The sequence below is a fragment of the Leptonychotes weddellii genome, chromosome 1 (genome assembly GCF_054177405.1).
Source record: "Leptonychotes weddellii isolate Sample4059 chromosome 1, ASM5417740v2, whole genome shotgun sequence".
NCBI classification, from domain to species: Eukaryota; Metazoa; Chordata; class Mammalia; order Carnivora; family Phocidae; genus Leptonychotes; species Leptonychotes weddellii.
The window spans coordinates 16,229,834-16,247,348 of record NC_138369.1 but is presented as its reverse complement, the minus strand read 5'-3'; the positions used below and the strand labels follow the sequence as shown (position 1 = coordinate 16,247,348).

Here is a 17,515-nt window from a genome sequence, read left to right as displayed (position 1 = left end):
CCTTCCCGGGGCTTCTCCTCCCCCCTCCTCCTGCCCTGCCCCTCCCCGCTGGGAGAGCTCGAGCCGCAGGCCTCAGAGCTCCAGGCCCCAGGGCGGCTCTGTAGTTTGGCCGGGGCCTCCCCAGGCTCGAGCTGGGCTCTTGGTAGTTCTGCCCGCTGAAGGGGGTCCTCAGCCCCAGTTCCTCACCCCACATGGGGATGGCCTCGCTCCCTTACCTCTTAGTGACTCTTCTCTCACATACTCCTCTTGGTTCTGAAGCCTGCCCTGGAGAGCAAGGCCTGGCGTCCTGCAGCCCCTTGGGCCTTCTTCCCACTGGGCTGCCCTCAGTCTGCCAGGTCCGGGCCTAGTGCCCCTCTGCCCTGTGCCCACTCCCTGCCTCTCTCTCACCCTTTCCAGGAATCCTGGCCACACTCCCTCCCTCCGTGCCCCTCTCCCCAAGTGCAGGCATTCATGGGAGCTCTCCTGAGCACGGGGGCACTGTATTGGGTGCTCTCGTAGCCCCCAGGGGTGCCTGGTAAATATGCATCGAGGTTGCCGTGTGGATTTGGCCATTGAAGCTTTTCAGCCAGTCATTCGCCTTATTTACAGACAGGAATACTGACATTTGAAGGGAGCTCACACCTCGACCTAGTGGTGCCTGAGGCTTCCCAGAAGCTGCCCTGTCCTGGAAGGGTGGGGTCAGGGAGCTGATGGAGCCAAGAGGATGGATCTGGCTTCCTGCTAAGTATGTGGCCCTGCACCCATCCTTGCCAGGGGCCTCCGTTTTCTTATTTGTGGAATGGGGGCCCAGTGCCTGCACCTCCCTGGGTTCAGGCACATAGAGGACACAGAGGTACAGGGCTCTGTCCTCGGCCTCTCCTGCCCACACCAGTCATCCTGAGGGCTGCAGCCCCTGGCTGCACGTGCCTCCTCCCAGACACTCTCTCGCCTCCCTGTCTTGCTAATTTGGCACTTAGAGACACTCGGAGATAAGCAGTGTCATCTCCGTGAAGAGCATGGAAAAACACAGGGATGTGGGGAACCAGCAGGTGGGCCTACCCTGTCTGGAGGGTGACCCATGGGCAGCCCTCAGGAGGCATTGTGGAGCCAGGCACCTGGCCCTGGGCTGATGGGAGCCCAGGCATATTTGGTCAGCTTGCCTTTGACCCAGTGGGGCCATGGATCCAGATACGTCCCGCATACTTCCAAAACCCCCATGCCATTCTGCCAGAGGGAATGCGGCTGTGCCTGGCCAGGTCAGCCTCGGCTTGGTGGGTGGTTTCTCCAGCCTTCAGACAGGAGCTGTGGGGGTGCATAGATGACTCCCGGCCTCCTTTGTCCCATGGTGTCACGCCTTGGAGCCAGCACTGATACGCCAGCCAAACCCTGGAACCCACATACTCTCATCTCAGTGACAGTGAAATGATTTATCTATCGTGTTCTTTTTAACACTGGGACACATACTGCCTTCCTAAATGGGTTTGGTTTAGGTGAATAATCAGAGTAACTTGTTTTCCCTGGCATTGTTTTGATGCATGATGCTGCTGGGGCCTGGGGTCTGTCTGTCCATCACGCCCAGGGCACCAGACCAAGGGCTAGAGCCACCCCCCCCACCCCGGCCCCCAGGAGGATGTGTGTGTCCTGCCGTGTCATGGGCGGACCGGTCTCTGCGACCGACAGCAGAGTCTGGAGCTGCTCAGCCTGGGGGTGGAAGTGGGGAGGCCGTGTGTATGTGCATGTGAATGTATGTGTGTGAGTGTGTGTGTCTGTGAGTGTGAGAGAGAGACAGTGGGAGGGAGGGAGAGAGGGAGGGAAAGAGTGTGTGTATCTTGGAAAGAATTGGACTTTATCCTGAGATTTGGCTCTTCTAAAATTCTTTTAGTGTTGAAATAGCCTTTTTAGATGAAATGATGGTGATTATAATAATAATAATGTGTTGTCTGAGCAAAATAAAAACTTGGCATCCATGTCTGTTCTTCCAATTAATTTTCTTTTGCTTATCTGTGAAATCCTAGAACCAGAGACCTATAGATACACTAGAAAAGAGTCAACAGCCTGGGGCCGAATCAGTGGTGTGCTAGTAAATGTTTACAGTTCACTCTCCAGGGGGAAAAAGAACTGCAATTTGTAGCATTTGCCGATTTCTGTGGTATAAATATTCCCACCATGGCCGATTTCAAGTTCGCAGAGTGACAATACTGAATGCAGAGCTGGGAGGAGGTGCACTCTTGCGTGGCTCTTGCTGACTCTAGCACATCCATGCATCAGGCTCCATGTCTGCTGCTTCCTGGGTGGGTGACCGTGGGCTGGTCACCTAAAGCCCCTGTGCCTCAGTTTCCTCATCTGTAGATTGGGGATGATAATGTTTGCTGCTTTGTGAGGCTTGAAGCAAGAGAGCAAGTGACATGCTGGCACCACTCCATGTACATCGTGGGTGCCCTTGTGCACATTAGTCCCAGAAACGATTATGATTGGCATTCGTCCCCTGGACCAGTGAGTGGCTGAGGTCAGGGTCAGGCCCAGGGCAGAGTTAATGGTTCCCTTTGGAGATCAGCTCCTTGACCTCAACCATTTTTGTACCTAGCTGGACACAACATCCCACCTCAACATTCCCCCCCACCGCCCCCGGGCTCTGTCTCAGGAGCAAAAACAGCCACCTGCCCCGCTGTCCACCCACAGCCACGGCCACGCGATCAGCACCTGGTACATAGGAGCAGGGGCCAAGCAGGCTCTCTGCTCTCTGCTGGGCTTTGCCCTCCCCTGGCTAGCACCGGAGGCCTGATTGCCCTTTGTAGCCTGGTCTGCAACCTGGCCTCCTCCTGGGCTTGGGGTTAGCTTTTTCCCTGTGGTGGGGACTGGAGGTGGGCATCAGGCTGTGGCTCAGCCAGCAACAAGCTGAAGCTAATACCTATTTCTTTTGATGTTGATTTTTTTTTTCCATCACGGCCCTGACATTCAGCTTGGCAAATTGCAATTAGTGATCCGCCCGCTTCCTGCTCCAAGTTCCCATGCCAACCGACCCGGGCACACACAATGGCACAGGCCCAGCCCCCCAGCCACAGGCCTGAGGATGGATGTGGGGCAGGGGGCTGGGGTGGAGGCTCGAGCTCTTCTGACCCAGGGAGCTAGCAGAGTCCTGGCCCTGAGTGACACTGGGGAAGGTGGGAGAGGTAGCAGGCCCAGGGCACATGTTAGGGCCAGATGTGATCTCCTGGATCCTATGGTTTCTAGGGTACTCCTCCAGAGACTGGGGGGCTGGCTTCACCCCACCCCTACCTTGCCCTATGGGCTGTGCTTAACCCGTGGTGTATTTAAATCTTTGTGGTAACTCTCCTATGAGCCCTCCCTGGAATGGCCTTGTTCTCTGTGTGGTGGGATGAGGACGTTGAGGTACCTTTTCAGATGCATTAGGGCAGCGGACCTTGGTCACAGCAGAGAACACCTTGGGAAGTGTGGAGAACATCTCCCTGGTATGGTTTTGCTCACCTGATCTGGCACTGCCTAAAGGAAGGGTCACAGGTTAGAACGTGGACCGAGCCTCTCCCCCGATGCCACTCCTGTTCCGTGGGTGTGGGCTGAGAATACTGGGTCCTGAGGCCACCTGTCCCTCCTGTTGGCTCACAAGTATCCCAGTGCAGCACCTTTGACTGCCTGTTCTCATGTGTCCTTCTCATACCCTATGAGGTGGCCCCAAATTATCCCCACTTTCTGGAGGAGGAAACAGACACAGACGGGTCAGAACGAGCTCAGAGTAACACCAGTGCGAAGGAGACCTGCTTAGGCTGGTGGCTCAGGTGAAGGACTCATGGGGCTCGCAAAGCCCCTGGAAAGGGGCGGAATGGTCTGAACTGGACCTGTGGGTGGGCAGTTGATGCGGGGCATGCAGCAATGAGCTTCAGATAACATCTGTGTGCTGGAAAGATGAGGGCTGCCTCCACCAGAATCTCCACGTCCACTTCTCAGATGAGGCCCACGGGCGCAGGAAGCTGCCCCCGGCTACACAATGACTTGGTGGTGACAGCAGCGACTCATGTTCCTTCCCCTTCCTCAGGCCTCACCCAGCCTTGGGGACAGGAGGCTCTGAGATCCAGCAGCCCCCACATGGCTCACTCATGTTCCCCTCTTCCCTGGTGTCCAGAGTCCCCACATTCAGAGCAGCAACATCAAGGGCTGGCTCTTCACGGTGAAAAATAGTCTCCCTGCAGGCTTCTTGGAGCTGCTGGACTCCCTCGGTGCATTTAAACTACAACCTGCTCTCCTCCCTGGCTGCGCAACAGTACGTGAGGAGAGCCTGGGCCACCAGGTCTAGGCTTCAAAGGGAATCACAGGCTTACTCCGGTTCCTAGTCTCTGTTTCTCCTCCAGTGAAGATCGGGTTCTGAAGGAGTGGCTGCTACGGGTCACGCCCCAGGTCACTCGGCGCTGGGCTGTGCCAGCACTGGGGAGGGGGGCCCTCCTGACACCTCTCTCCTCTCTGCACACAGGATGCAGCACTGGGCCCGGCGCCTGGAGCAGGAGATCGATGGCGTGATGCGGATCTTTGGGGGTGTCCAACAGCTCCGTGAGGTAAGCCCGGTGCTCTTTGCTTTCTGCTCAGGGACCCTCTTCTGAGTGGGAATGGGAGAAGGGCTTCAGAAATAAGGAGTGAGGTTGGCCACTGCTGGTCCCAATGGGGCAGGTGGGGAAATTACTAGAAAAACAGCCACTCCTCCAGGACGTGGCCTGCTCTTTCTGGTACTGAGCACTAGCCAGTGAGCTCTGATGTCAGGGTGTTGGGCTTTCAAGTTTTTCTTAAAAAAAAGATTTTATTTATTTATTTATTTGAGAAAGAGAGAGAGAAGGCAAGTGGGGGGAGGAGCAGAAGGAGAGGGACAAGCAGACTCTGCAGTGAGTGTGGAGCCCGACGCGGGGCTCAATCCCACGACGCCGAGATCATGGCCTGAGCCGAAATCAAGTGTCGGATGCCTCACTGACTGAGCCACTCGGGCGCCCCAGAATTTCAGGGTTTTACGTGGGTGAGGTCTGTGTCTGAGGTAGCCCCTGAGGCAGGGGGCCAGGCCCTGGAGGGTGCAGTGGGTGCGGTTGCGCACAGAGGTTGAGGAACCGTCCACACGATGAGTGGGGCGGCCAGGCCGACAACAGCGGAGCGCGGCGCTGGCCGCTCAGGGCGCTGTAGCAGGAGACGGGTTGAAAGCCTGTGCTTGGCAAGTTGAGGGATCAGGGCAGGAGGGGTGATTGATTAGGCGCGAGCGACCACATTCATCCTCGGAGATTATGTTAATGTTTGAAATAGTGATGTGAAGAGCAGGCCATCCGTCACCCCCAGAAGGCTGCAAAATGTGTCGCTGTCAGGTCCCTGAGCCGTCACTCTTTATGTGGAAATGCAGAGGCTCGGAGAGCTGAGCTCTTGGAGTGCTTGGGTGGGACTTCCAGGGACCTGGGGGTACTTTGAGGAGCTCTTGCTGGAGGCTTGGGCCAGCACGCCCGACCAGAACCGAGCAGGGGAGTAACAGGGCTCTCCTGCCGATGGTTGTCCGGGAACAGCAGAGTAAACAGAGTTTCTGTAGGTGGTTAAGCCAAGAGGCCAGGTCTGGACCCTCTTCGTGACATCCTTCTTGCTCAGGGCTGGGATCAGCAGGTGAATGGGGAAGCTACCATGGGGTCTTAGCCTTGGTCCTTCCCCCCTGCTTAGCTTGGGGCAGGTACCCAGGAAACGGGGCTGGCAGTGAGCACATCGCCACTGGCTATGGATGGGGCTGTCCCTCCGGCACAGATGCAGCTGATCAGGGCTGGCTAACAAGGTGGCAGCGTGACGGGGAGCGGGAGTCCGGGTCTGGAGGTCTCAGCCCCCAGCTTGCTGGGTATCCTCCCCCTAGTGGCCCAGTCTCTCTGAACCTCCCCGCCCTAAGTGCTGGGCTGGAATTGCAGTAACCCCCATCCCACTCTTCCCATGAACTCTCAATGACTCAGCCGTACTTAGAGGCCAGCAGAGCTTTCCAGAGAAGGCTCTGTAGGAAAAGCTGTTCCAGAACAGAAGTCAGTTTATGCTCAGGAGTTGTACCCGGCACAGACTAGGTTCTAAGTGGGTGCTGCCAAGTGTAGCAGTGTAGGTTAATGAAGAAGTGATAGTACCCTGGAATGTGCGTCGTGTGCCTTTCCAAGTCTTGTATTGGAACATAAGAGGTACCATAAGTAGCTAACTACGCACCTCCGGTCAAGAATGTTCCGTGCTTTGAATTCCCGGCTTGAGGACATTGTTTATTTTATAGTCATGGGCAACTCAGACCCCGAAAGTTTGCCAGTAAGAAGATAATGCACCCATTTCATACATGAGATTTGGTTCTGTCTGAACCATTGAGCTCCCTGGCTGGTGAGAACCAGAGATGGAAGCCCAGCTCAGCATCCCCACTGTGTGCTCCTGGGCGAGTCCCCGACCCTCTCTGATCCTCACTCTTGGTCTGTGGCGTGTCTGGGAGATCTGGCTGGAGGATGAGATGATGAGAATAACAGTGGATGGGCTGACACAGATACACCCCCTTTTCTAGAAATTTGACTTTTCCTCACTGATTGGAGTTTTCACTCCGAGGACCTGTTGGCCCCTCCCTTTCTGATGGGAGGTGAGTGATTCCAGACACTTTCCTCTGTGAGCACATCTTCCCCCACCCCCACCCGGCCAGCCACAACCAGAGTCATGCAGCTAGCTGTGGCAGCCCTGGGGCTTGGACCAGGGCTCCTGACTCCTGTCCCCAGCCTGCTCCTCCTCGAGGGGCACCTCTTGGAAGGCTGGGCAGGATGAGCCTGGGGAAGTGGGGAGCTGGGCTGGAGCAGGGGCTGTGCTTGGTGCGGTGGTGGCCAGCCTGGCCACAGTCGGAGAAGTGCTGACCTGGCGTTCCCGGCTGGCTCCTCCTGGCATCCCTCTGCCTGCCGACGGCTGCCAGCTCCCCGGCGGCTCTCTGTCCTGCTCCAGTTTTTTCTCACCGGCTTCCTCAGCCTCTTACTTCCCGCTGACAGCTCTGGGGCTGCTTCTTGGCGCCTGGCACTCTGGTGAGGTGGGCGGCAGGAAAGCAAGTAAAGAATTCCAGAGGAAAAGGACAATCCCACAGGAGCAGGAGGGAGCCAACCTCTCCGCCCCCTACAAGCCACCCCAGACCTGACTAAGTCACCATGGCTCTCCTTCAGATGCATATGAGAGGGCCTGTGTGGCCAGCCCCTGCCCAGCAATGATGGGTTGGGAGGATGCTTACAGCAGAGCCCTGACCCAACTGCAGATGCTCCCGGGGATCCTGGCACCAGCTCCACCAAGCTGACAGCCTTAGGTCTCCCTGAGCTGATTCTGTGCTCCCCCCAAACACCCTGCAGTTGGGGTGTCCTGGCATCTGGGCCCCCTTGGCCTTCCTCCCCTGCATGGCTGCCCTCTTCCCCTACCCCGGTCCTGGAGGCCGCCCCACTCCCAGAAGCTGGGCGCCCCAAGAGCTGGTAGTGGCAGGAGTCCAGAAACTGCAGACAGTGGCATATGGGAGCATTTTCCTTGCCTTGGCACTTTCCTCCTCCCGACCACAACCCCATGGAGGCATGGCTGCGTGCAGACCAGAGCCCACTTACAGGTTAGGAACCACAGCACACCAAGGTGGGGTGTGGGGGCTGTCTGCAAAGACCCCATCACATTTCCTCATCTAAGCCCAGGGCCAGCACATAGTGGGTGCTCCGGCTGTGGCCTGGTCTTCACATGCCATCCCCACCCCCATGCTTAGCCAGACAGTCCTGAGCCATGGCTCCCCCCAGGTACCCCAGTCCCCCCGCCAAGCCCTGGCCTATTCCTGATGTGAAGAGGCCACAGAAGTGTGGGTTCTACTGTAGTCTGCCCTCTCCAGAACCCCTGGAAGCTGATCCATGTCTCCCAAGCTCCTTCTCTGCCCTCCCCCATCATCACCATATTGTCCCCATCCTTGGTGGGGCGGGGGAAGAGCAGAGAGCATATGCTTGGGCTCTGAGCTCATTTACATAATGAAGCTGATCAGGATGAATAATTCATCAGGTGCCTGGGGGTGCATGGGGGAGGACGTGGAGATGGCCGTTTTCCCCACTCTGAAGCCCAGGTCACTCTGACAGGTACAGCCAGGAACCTACTCACTTCTGACTGGGTGTCCAGTGTAGAAGGGGAACAACTCCGGGGACCTTGTGGGAAAGCAAAGCAGGAGAGATTATAGTCAGACGTGAGGAAGAACCAGTGGCTCATCAGGTGTACCATCCTGAGATGCGTTCCTGACCTGGGTGAGACACCTTCCTTGGAGGGTCTCTGAAGAAGATCCTCTCTCTGGGGTGAGGGAAGGCTTCCTGGCCAAAGCTGGGCTGGGAATAGAGATCCAGGATGACCATGTCTGGGGTCCACAGGCGTCTCTCTGGAAAGTGTCAAGCCAAGCCTAGGCCTATGGGAGCCTTTCTCAGTCCACATCAACCCCTCCTACCTCGCCTTCTCATTGGGGCAGAAATGGCTTAGAGCCCTGTCAACATCCCTGGCTGCCTCAGTTCCATGATGGCCTTAGCCCAGCTGCATGCGGCTCGTTACTCCTGTGGTCCTAAATACAAACGGGAAAACCAAGGTCCTGAGCGACTGTCTCCACTAGCCAGTCCCATCCTGGAGCCCCGACAGGCCAGTCTTACGTGGTAGTGGGGTTGGGGAGAAGTACCAAAGCCAGAGGTGCAGGCCTGGGGCCTGCCTGGAGGAGCTACCCTGAGGCAGCCCCTCCCCTCAGTTGCTGAGCTGTGTCTACAGAGAACAGGACCCTAGGACTCGGAGATCCCTAACCCCAAATCTCCTCCTCCACTCCCCACTGCTGTGCTTCTCTGGACAGGCATGGTGATTCAGACCGATGGTATCCATGTGTCCTCACGCTCTGGGTAGCCAGGATGGCATTTCTGAACCAGTGATGGTGGCACAGTCCCAGCCCATCTTGTCTGCCCCTGGCCATCCCGGTACCCCATCTACTTAGTGCTCCCTGGGAATGTGTAATTAATATTTGTGGAGTGCCACATCTGGAGCTGACTCCTGGCAAGGACCAAAGTCTGGCCACGACAGGGCCCCTTCCTACATGCCTTTGAGACAGGCCTCCCACTGCCCCTCCAGCCCTCCCCCCTGGCTGGTACCACTAATTCCTGAAACTCATGCATACTCACACACTGGCTTAGGGGTGCCGGCCAAGACTGTGGTTGGCCCCCATCTGGGGTGGGTCCTCTCTGGGCATCTGGGCATTCAGGTGGGGTTAGCAGTGTCCAAGAGTGCCAGGGAAGCTCAGAACCCTAGAGGGGCTGGGGCAGAAGAGGAGGAAGGAAGCCGGGGTAAGGGGAGGTGCCAGGGAACAGAACAGCCCCTGGAGGGCCAGGAAAGGGGAATTCAAGCCGTTGTGACCCCCAGACCCCACAGTCGGTCCTTCTCTCAGAGCACTGTGGTTCACATGTACCCCGAGAGGGAGGCCTGCAGCTCCCTGGCCAGGCGGACCGCCCCCTGCCCACCTCGGAGACCAGCACAGCTGTCCCAGCTGATGTGCTCATAGTAAGATGAGGGGTGCTGAGGGGGCCCCAACCAGGCCCATCAAAGCCCCTCCCGAAGGTTCCTGGAAGCCTCAGAACCTTTGTCCTAGGGGCTCTGCTTTTGTTCCTCCCAAAGCCCCCACCCCTCCTCCAGCCACCTCCCAGTGAGGCCCAGCAGTGCCCTCCTTTCTCCTGGTGAAGATGATCAGGATGTGGGGTGCGTTGCGGTGGGGGGGGGGGGCGCGGGTGTGAAATATACCGCTGGGTAGGGATTGCTGCCGCTCGCCTCTCTAAAAACCCACATATATTATTCTTTAATGGAAAGTTAATTGTCTTATTATTCCCTCCATATGGTCCTCTTGCTCGGCACCCAGCGGGGATGCATGGGGCTGAGGAGGGGCTCCTGGGAGGGTGTCTGAAACGTGGTGAGGCCGCCACTTGAGCATAATTAGATACACAGAGGCAGATGCATGGAAGCCTGGCCGAAGCCTGCCTGGACCCCTTCTCTGTTCCCCCAGCCCAGCCTGCTCCCCACTTCTTTCTTTCCCAGGGCTGCCCTGGGGGTGGCCTCTTCTGCCCCTCCCCCACATGAGGTCTGGCAGTGCTCTCTCCTGAGCACTGTGTGGGGAGACAAGAGACTGGGAGACCGGGAGACTGCGTCCTGCTCAGCCCATCCCCCCCCACACACACTCTGTTGTTGCCAAAGGAGAAAATTCCATTTTTGAAGCTTTTCAAAAGCCATTTCATCAGTGGCAGGAGCTCCTGCCTGCGGGCCAGAGGACTGGCTTGGGTCTCCAACATCCCTTCCACACACCCTCCCACCAGAGAAGGAGTGCGGGGAGGTCGGTGTGGGGGGAGGGCTGCCCCGAGACACTTTGCCCAGGGGCCCTGGCTTATGTTGGCCATGCCTTCCATGGGCACTCGCTACTGGAGCCTCCCCTACCCCAAGGGCTCCTCCAGTACCTTGCCAGTAACTGTGCCCTTCTCAGCCCCTGACCCCTCCCAGGCCTCTAGTGAGGGTGTTAGGTCAGAACAGCCCCACAGCAGGTGGAGGATGCAGTGACAGGGAAGTCCCCAGAGGAGCACGAGTGGGTGGTTGCGTCCATGGCCAATTCAGAGCCCCTTGCTCTGGAGTCTTGCAGGGGGAGGCTGGTGCAGGGAGCCCTGCCAGGAGGCTTCTGGAGTTCGGGCACAGCCTCAGTGCGGAGCTGCTCCCCAGGTGCCTGTGGAGGTTGTGGGTATGGAGGGGACAGGTCTGTGGGAGGGGCCTCTCTGGGTGGGATCAGCAGACCCATGGCTGGTGGTACCGGCATTGGAGAGGGACCACCGCAGGGCCATGGCCAAGGTCAGTTCCAGAGGATAGGGACTGGCTCAGAGCAGGAGGAAAGAGTTGTGCATTCCTAAGGTGAGACCTGCCTTGAGGTCCCAGAGCTGGTAAGTGGCAGAACTGGAACTTGAACCTGGAACCTCTGCCATGCGCAGCAACGCCACAGTGGGTGGTGGTGGAAAGAGTGGAGTGGGCAGGATGACCTTCCCACGCTCGGGGACCTGGGGCGTGTTGTCCTTCCTCTCTAAGTCTTGCTTCCCCCATCCGTGACATGGGGATCTGAGCACCTCTGTCTTCATGGGACATGGGAGGATCTCAAGGGACCAGGGGCAAGGAAAGGCTATGGACAGAGCCCTATAAATGTGGGGGTGCCATTGTGCTCCCCCCCACCCCCGCTGTCAATTGCTTGCCCTTCCAGGAGTTGGTCACAGTTTGAGGAAATTCAGATGCCCATGGTGTCCCCTTTGCTTGTCTCAGCCCAGGAATTTGGAGATCCGTTTTCTTGTCCCTCCTGTCTGAGTCTGTTCCAGCTGCTATAACAGAATACCATAGGCTGGGTGCCTTATAATCAACAGAATTTCTTTCTAATGGCTCTGGAGGCTGGGAAGTCCAACATCAAGGTGTCAACAGATCTGGTGTCTGGCGAAGGCCCACTTCATGGTTCATAGATAGCTGTCTTCTTGCTTTCCTCACATGGTGGAAGGGGGAAGGATCTCTCTGGGGTCCTTAATGAGAACACGGATCCCCTTCGGAAGGGGCTCTGCCCTAATGACCTGATTACTTCCCATAGAGCCCACCTCCAAATACCGTCATGGTGGGATTAGGTTTCAACATATGAATTTTGGGGCAACACAGATATTCAGTCTCTAGCACTGGCCGACCATGGCATCTTTTGGGAACCTTACAGGGAGAGGCAGGGCTTGAAGAAATGGGGCCCATGGACCAGGGAAGGATGGGTGGCTTCTTGAGCCAGAGACCCAGGGAGGAGGTGGGCAGTGGTGAAGGAAAGGGACCCTATACTCCAGAAGAGGCCTGTGAGTCTGTTTCTCAAATCAGTCAGCCAGCTGGCAGCTTGTCTCCAGGCCTGGTGGGTTGGGCATGGGGTTTGACTGGCAGTAGAGTGGAAGTGGTGGGACACCGCCGATCTGTGGGCCGGCCCCAGGTATTGGCCCTGGGGAGAGGTTAGTGGATCTGAAAGTAGTGTGGCCGAGGCCAAGGCTGAGGATCACAGGTTCTTGAAGGTGGCAAGTCCAGGGATCTCTGGAAGGTTCTGTGACTGGAGTCCCTCCATTTATTATTTTTTTTAATTTTTGTTTTTTAAGTTTATCTGTTTAAGTAATCTCTACACCCAACATGGGTCTCGAATCTACAACCCCAAGATCAAGAGTCACAGGCTCCTCCAACCGAGCCAGCCAGGTGTGGGGTCCCTCAGTTTAAAGAAGAGACAATCTCAGAGGCAGGGTCATGCCTCACCAGGCAGACAGAGGGCGTCTCTCTGGAAGTTTGGGTTGAGAACCCATGGCTTTGCTGCACACTCCTTCCCTAAAGTGGATGCCCCTCAATCCTTCCATTTTGGGAGCCTAAGACATCTGTCTGTCAAGCTTTCCTAAGGCAAGATACCCCCACTCCTCCCCCCACACATACAGGACTATTCTGATGAACACCCTGGCTCTCCTCTGGGGTCCCCAGAGAGGCTGGCCTGGTAGCAGGACAGTGGGGGGTCAGCTCCAATGGGGGCCCAGTATTTGCAGATTATTGAGAAGAGGCCAGGGTCTGCTCCCCTCCCTGCTGGCCTCTGCATCCGTCTCTGGAGAGCAGTGGGGCCGCATGTCCAGAGCCAGGGGCCGGTCTGGATGATCAAGGGTGGGAGATGGGGGATGGGGGTAGAGGGTGGAATGGGTTTCCATGCTGGGCCTCCGGGTATGGCCAACCCGATCTGCATTCCTCCCTGCTCCTCCACCCCCATCCATTGCTGGATTGGTGGCAGCCATGGGGACACTTGGCCTGAAATTTGTGGAGCCCCAAGCATTTGGCAGAGGCAGAGAAGTAATTGATTCTGACAAAGCACAGCCAGCCCCAGGGGCAACATGAGCACCATTTACCACGACCAGGCAGGAGACAGAGGCTCAACCTGGCCTGCCTCCACCTTCTCTGAGCATGGCTCTCCTCTCCTTGTGAGCAAAGATCTAGAGTTTGGAGAAGGTTGCAGAGCCCCAAACCTCCTGTCTTTCATGTACTTCTCTCCCAGCCCTGGGACCTGGTGGCTCTGCAGGGCAGCTGGCTGGCTACTTGCGTGTGTGTGTGTGTGTGTGTGTGTGTGTGTGTGTGTTGGGGGGGATCCTGGATAGACTCCTCAGCCCACTCCTTGTCCATCCTTGGGTTCTCGGGAAACCCCAAGGCTCAAGCATCCTGGCCTGAGGGTGTGGGGTTGGGGGCTGGGCCCCATCTGAGAGGTCATACAGTCTGGGTGGAGAAGCAGGCTGCACACACACGGAGGGCACGTATACATGCAAACCTGTGGCATGCAGACTTGCATATATGTGCCCCTGAGGCTGGCCAGGGGTAGGTGCTTAGCTAGTAACTGTTCAGTGGATAGATAGGCAAAGTGGCAGGCATCGAGGACTGAGAAGGGGGAGACCAGGGCTCTGACTGTCCCACAGGACCATGGGAACCCCCCGGCCCCACATGGGGAAACAGATCCAGTGCATCAAGGTGGAGCTTCAGTGCCAGATGCCCTGGGAGCAGTAGGCTTGCATGGGATCTGCCAGGCTTGGCCCCACATCCAGGGTCCCCGATTGCTCTTTGTGAGGAAATGGAGAGTGTGGGGGCCTTGAAGAAGGGCCCAAGAGAAGAGCCTGCTGCAAGGTGTGTTGTCACCCAGATGTCAGGCTGGGGCGGGGGAGGCTGGGCTGTTCCCAGAGGACTTGAAGGCCTGGCCAAGGTATGTGGCCTGCGCAGGGGGAACGGAGAGCCTTTGGGCCTCCCAGCCATCCCTGTGCCCTCCCTGTCCCCACTAGACATCCCAGCTTCTCTCCCTAGTCCACTTGCCATTCTCCTCACTCACCCCCATCCCCTCCAGGCCTCACCCCAGTTTTAAACCCAGCCCACAGCTCCCTCCACCAGGAAGCCCTCCAGGGTTTACCCTGAGGCCAGTAGTATCCAGCGCTCCCCACTCCCTTCTGCTTTTGCACCCTTTGGGTACGCACAGAAGGCAGGGGCTGCCAGGAGCCTTGGGTGGACATCATATGGGGTAGGGAGATCATGACCAGAAGTCAGGGTCATGCCCAGGCCTCCCCGGAGTCCACCTGAACATGCGCAGTCAGACCTAGAAGGCAAGCAGGCCACCCCCGCCCCGTGATTATTGGTCCCCTGGCTCACTGGGAGACACCTCTCTGACCTGCGGAAGCTCGTGTAAGTAGAGTACGGCTGACCACCCGTGGGAGAGAGAGGACAGGAGCGTGATGCCGAGTGTGGGAAGGGGACTGTGTGTGCGCCTGGGAGAGAACCTGCAAATCTGCATGTGTGCTCCGTGTGGGGGCGCAACAATGCGTGTGCGTGTGCTCGGGAGAGCATGGGGGCTTCGTGGGGGGTGTGGCCAGGCAAGTGTGTACACGCACGTGCGCGTATGTGGCTGAGCTCTGCGTGGGGGTGTGAGCGGGCACACTCAGAGAGCAGGGTGGGACGGCGAGGAGGCAGATGCCAGGAGCTCTGTGTCACCCGAGCAGGCAAGAACTGCTTAACTGGTTAATTAGCGAAGCTGAGAAATCTCAGTTGTGGGTGAGGAGCTCACATTCACGCACACACGCCATGTTCCCGTGCGTGGTAAACATCCCCCCGAGTGACTCTGCCGCCACTGCAGGGGGACAAGGTGCCAGTCGGCTGTGGATCTGTGTCCTCGCCCCCCGTGTGTCTGCATCCCAGGATGGCCCTTCTCTGGAGAGCACAGGCCTTGTGCAGGCTGTCCTCGTGGTCCTCAATCCAGTGCTCGGAAAGTCTGGGTGGTGCGGCCGCGGAGACATTGTTCCCATTTGACAGGTGAGGGAGCTGTGGCACTGAAGGGGCGTGCACAGGAGCCTCCTTTCCAGGTCTTGGGCATCGTGGGGAGGGAGAGGCGGCGAACCGTTTGGGTGCCTGTGGGCTTAGAGCAGAGTTAGAGCTTTCTGCGGCCCAGGATAGACCTCTCCCGCTTCAAACCGCCAGGTGCTTTGTCACCAGCCAGCTTCCTGCATACGCCCTGCAGTCAGGCCCGGGGCCTGATCCCCCCGGAGAAGCCTGCTGAACACCTCCCCTCTGCCAGCCTCCCATGCACCGCAGCTCCCGCAGCGCCGCCCCCGCCCCCCGTGTCTCCCTGTGTGTGTGTGTGTGTGTGTGTGTGTGTGTGTCTGTCTGTCTGTCTGTCTGTCTGTCTGTCTGTGATGGTGGCTGCCCCCGTTCTGAATCCTCCATCCGAGTGCAGCTGAGGCGCTAATGGGGTTGGTCGGGCTTGGCTTTGGGGCCCAGAGCATCCTGGATGCCAGCTCCCCACTTTCCCACTGCCCCACAGACCCCGGGCCCTGCTGCTGCCTGTCGCCTTTTCGCAGGGAGACCTGGAAGCTGGGTCAAGTGGCAGCCACTTGCCTCTTGATCAGGTGCTGACGGAGGAGCTTTCATTATGCTCCATCTACAGGCACAGAATAAATTGGTGTGCAGTGAATGTATTCTTTTTAAAGAGGGACGTTCACACTGGGGAAAACTTTTAAAAAGAACATTTATATAAAAAGCAATTACCATGCCAGTAATTTTTATGTATTCTCCCCCTTCCATCGCTGCCTTTGTGTTTGAACGTGACTGCCTCCTGGGCAGCTGCAGCCTAGCTCCCCGGCCTCGGGCTACAGCTTCCCGCCTGCTGGAGTGCCTCCTCCTCCGGGAAGGTTCCGGATGCAGGGCCCCGGGCCCAGCAGGGGTGCAGGCTCCAGAGCACGGCTGGGTGGATTTATGTTCAAAACTCGGGTGCTTTGGAAATTTCCTCCTGCGTGCATCTCTGTCCCAAGGTTGCTCCAATTCCAGGGCCCCTCTTGGCAGCACTGAGCACTTAGAGGCACCTGCTTCCCAACAGCGCTGAGGCCCGTCTGTGACGGGGGAGGCGGTGGTGTGGGAACAGGTATTTTCTCTCCCGAGGAGCCACTAACGGGCACCCTGCTCCCCCAGCCATTATTGCTCTCACACTTGATGCATTATGTAAATTGTCTCTGTTGCTAAGTGGTGGAGGAGCTGCTCAGGGGGAACGGAGGTCTGGAGACTTCTGGCGGGGGCGGGGGGCGGGGGGAGGCAGGAGACTGGCCCTGAAAATTCACTGCGTCTGGCAGCCCCCCAGCTCAGACTAGGACCTCCAGGCCTTGCACACTGTCACCCCATCTTTGTGAGGGTGCTGGCTGCACCCCCCAGCAGATTGGGGCTCCCGGGAGGCCGGGGAGATCTCTCATTGGACAGGGCCATCAGATTCAGCCTTTGCCTCTCACCTCAAACTGGCTCCCAGGGTAGGGCACGTGCCCCTCTGCTGCCCAAGGAGGCATGCCTCTGCCACACGCCCGAGCCTCACCCACAGCATATATGCCCCCAGGGCCTCCTGAGAAACCCTTGGCAGAGCTGGAAAAGGTCATGTCCGTCCGTGGGCCTGGGTAACCCACCACCGGCCTCCTGGGGTCCTTGGGGCTCCTTTTGCAGTGAGGCACTATGAGACACTTAAGGGGCATGAAGGTTCCTGGGTGGAACAAGGCCTGGATGATGGAGGGGGCTCTCCCATGGTACTCGCCTGGCTTTCAGTCTTCCCTTTTGAGACACAGATCAGGAGGTCTGGGTCCAATGTCTCGTTCTCCGTTCTCCAAGGGCTCCTGATTTCCTCCAGCTGAGCCCAGCTCTCATCTGAGCTTGTACTTTGTATGCAGCTCCCCCGTGCGGGTCTCACACCTGCCCTCCCTCCCTCCCTGGGACTGGGGGGCCCCTTGGGATGGACGTTTGTCCAGTGCAAGGAGGCCAGTGGGTTGAGGAGTTGCAGGTTTTCGCATTTGCAGGAAAATTTTGTGATGAGTTGGGGATTCCGGGGAGGGGGTGAAAATTTGCACAGACGTGTGTAGCTCACCCAGCCCCACTTCTCAGGCAGTCCCTTCCCTCCACACTCCTCCCCAAGCATGGCTGCCTGTGAGTCTGGATGACTCACCCCGGCGCCTGCCGCTTTAAACAGAGGTCGGGGCGAAGGTAGTGAGTGTACCATGCTGCACAGACGTTGTGCAAGACATATAGCTTCTTCCCCACCGGCATTGTCCCCCACTGTGGACTGTTGTCCCTCAACTTGCTTTCTGATACCCCCAGCTTTGAGGAAATGTAGACGTGGGAATGAGGGGTCACCCACACCGAGGTCACCAATACTAAACGGGTGTTTTGGCCTAAGGAACCAGGTCTATGTACTCAGCTGATCTGGGAATTGAAACCTCAGGCTGTCCTCATTTGCTGGAAGAATAAACAGAGGTGGTGGTGATGTCAACAGAGCATCATATCAGCTCTGCCCTTTGGGGGCCCCTGACTCCTCTGCCTACATTATCCTTTCTCCTTTCTACCTTCTCCCACATTTCCCTCCTTTCTCCCTTTCTTAATATTATTTTCTTTTTCTTACCCTTCTAGATGGATTTTTACTTTTTTTTAAAGA

General features: G+C 57.5%; 1 protein-coding gene across 11 annotated transcripts in view; it reads left to right on the top strand.

Moving 5' to 3' along the window:
* The first annotated feature begins 4,462 nt into the window (after nucleotides 1–4,462).
* The window catches only part of CACNA2D2 (calcium voltage-gated channel auxiliary subunit alpha2delta 2), a 115,133-nt gene continuing 102,080 nt past the window's right edge, over nucleotides 4,463–17,515 (top strand). For all 11 annotated transcript variants that reach the window (XM_081818309.1, XM_081818304.1, XM_081818340.1 and 8 more), the window contains exon 1: nucleotides 4,463–4,544. In XM_081818309.1, coding sequence (XP_081674435.1) covers nucleotides 4,464–4,544 — 81 coding nt within the window. In that variant the 5' untranslated portion in view covers nucleotide 4,463. The remainder of the gene's footprint in view (nucleotides 4,545–17,515) is intronic.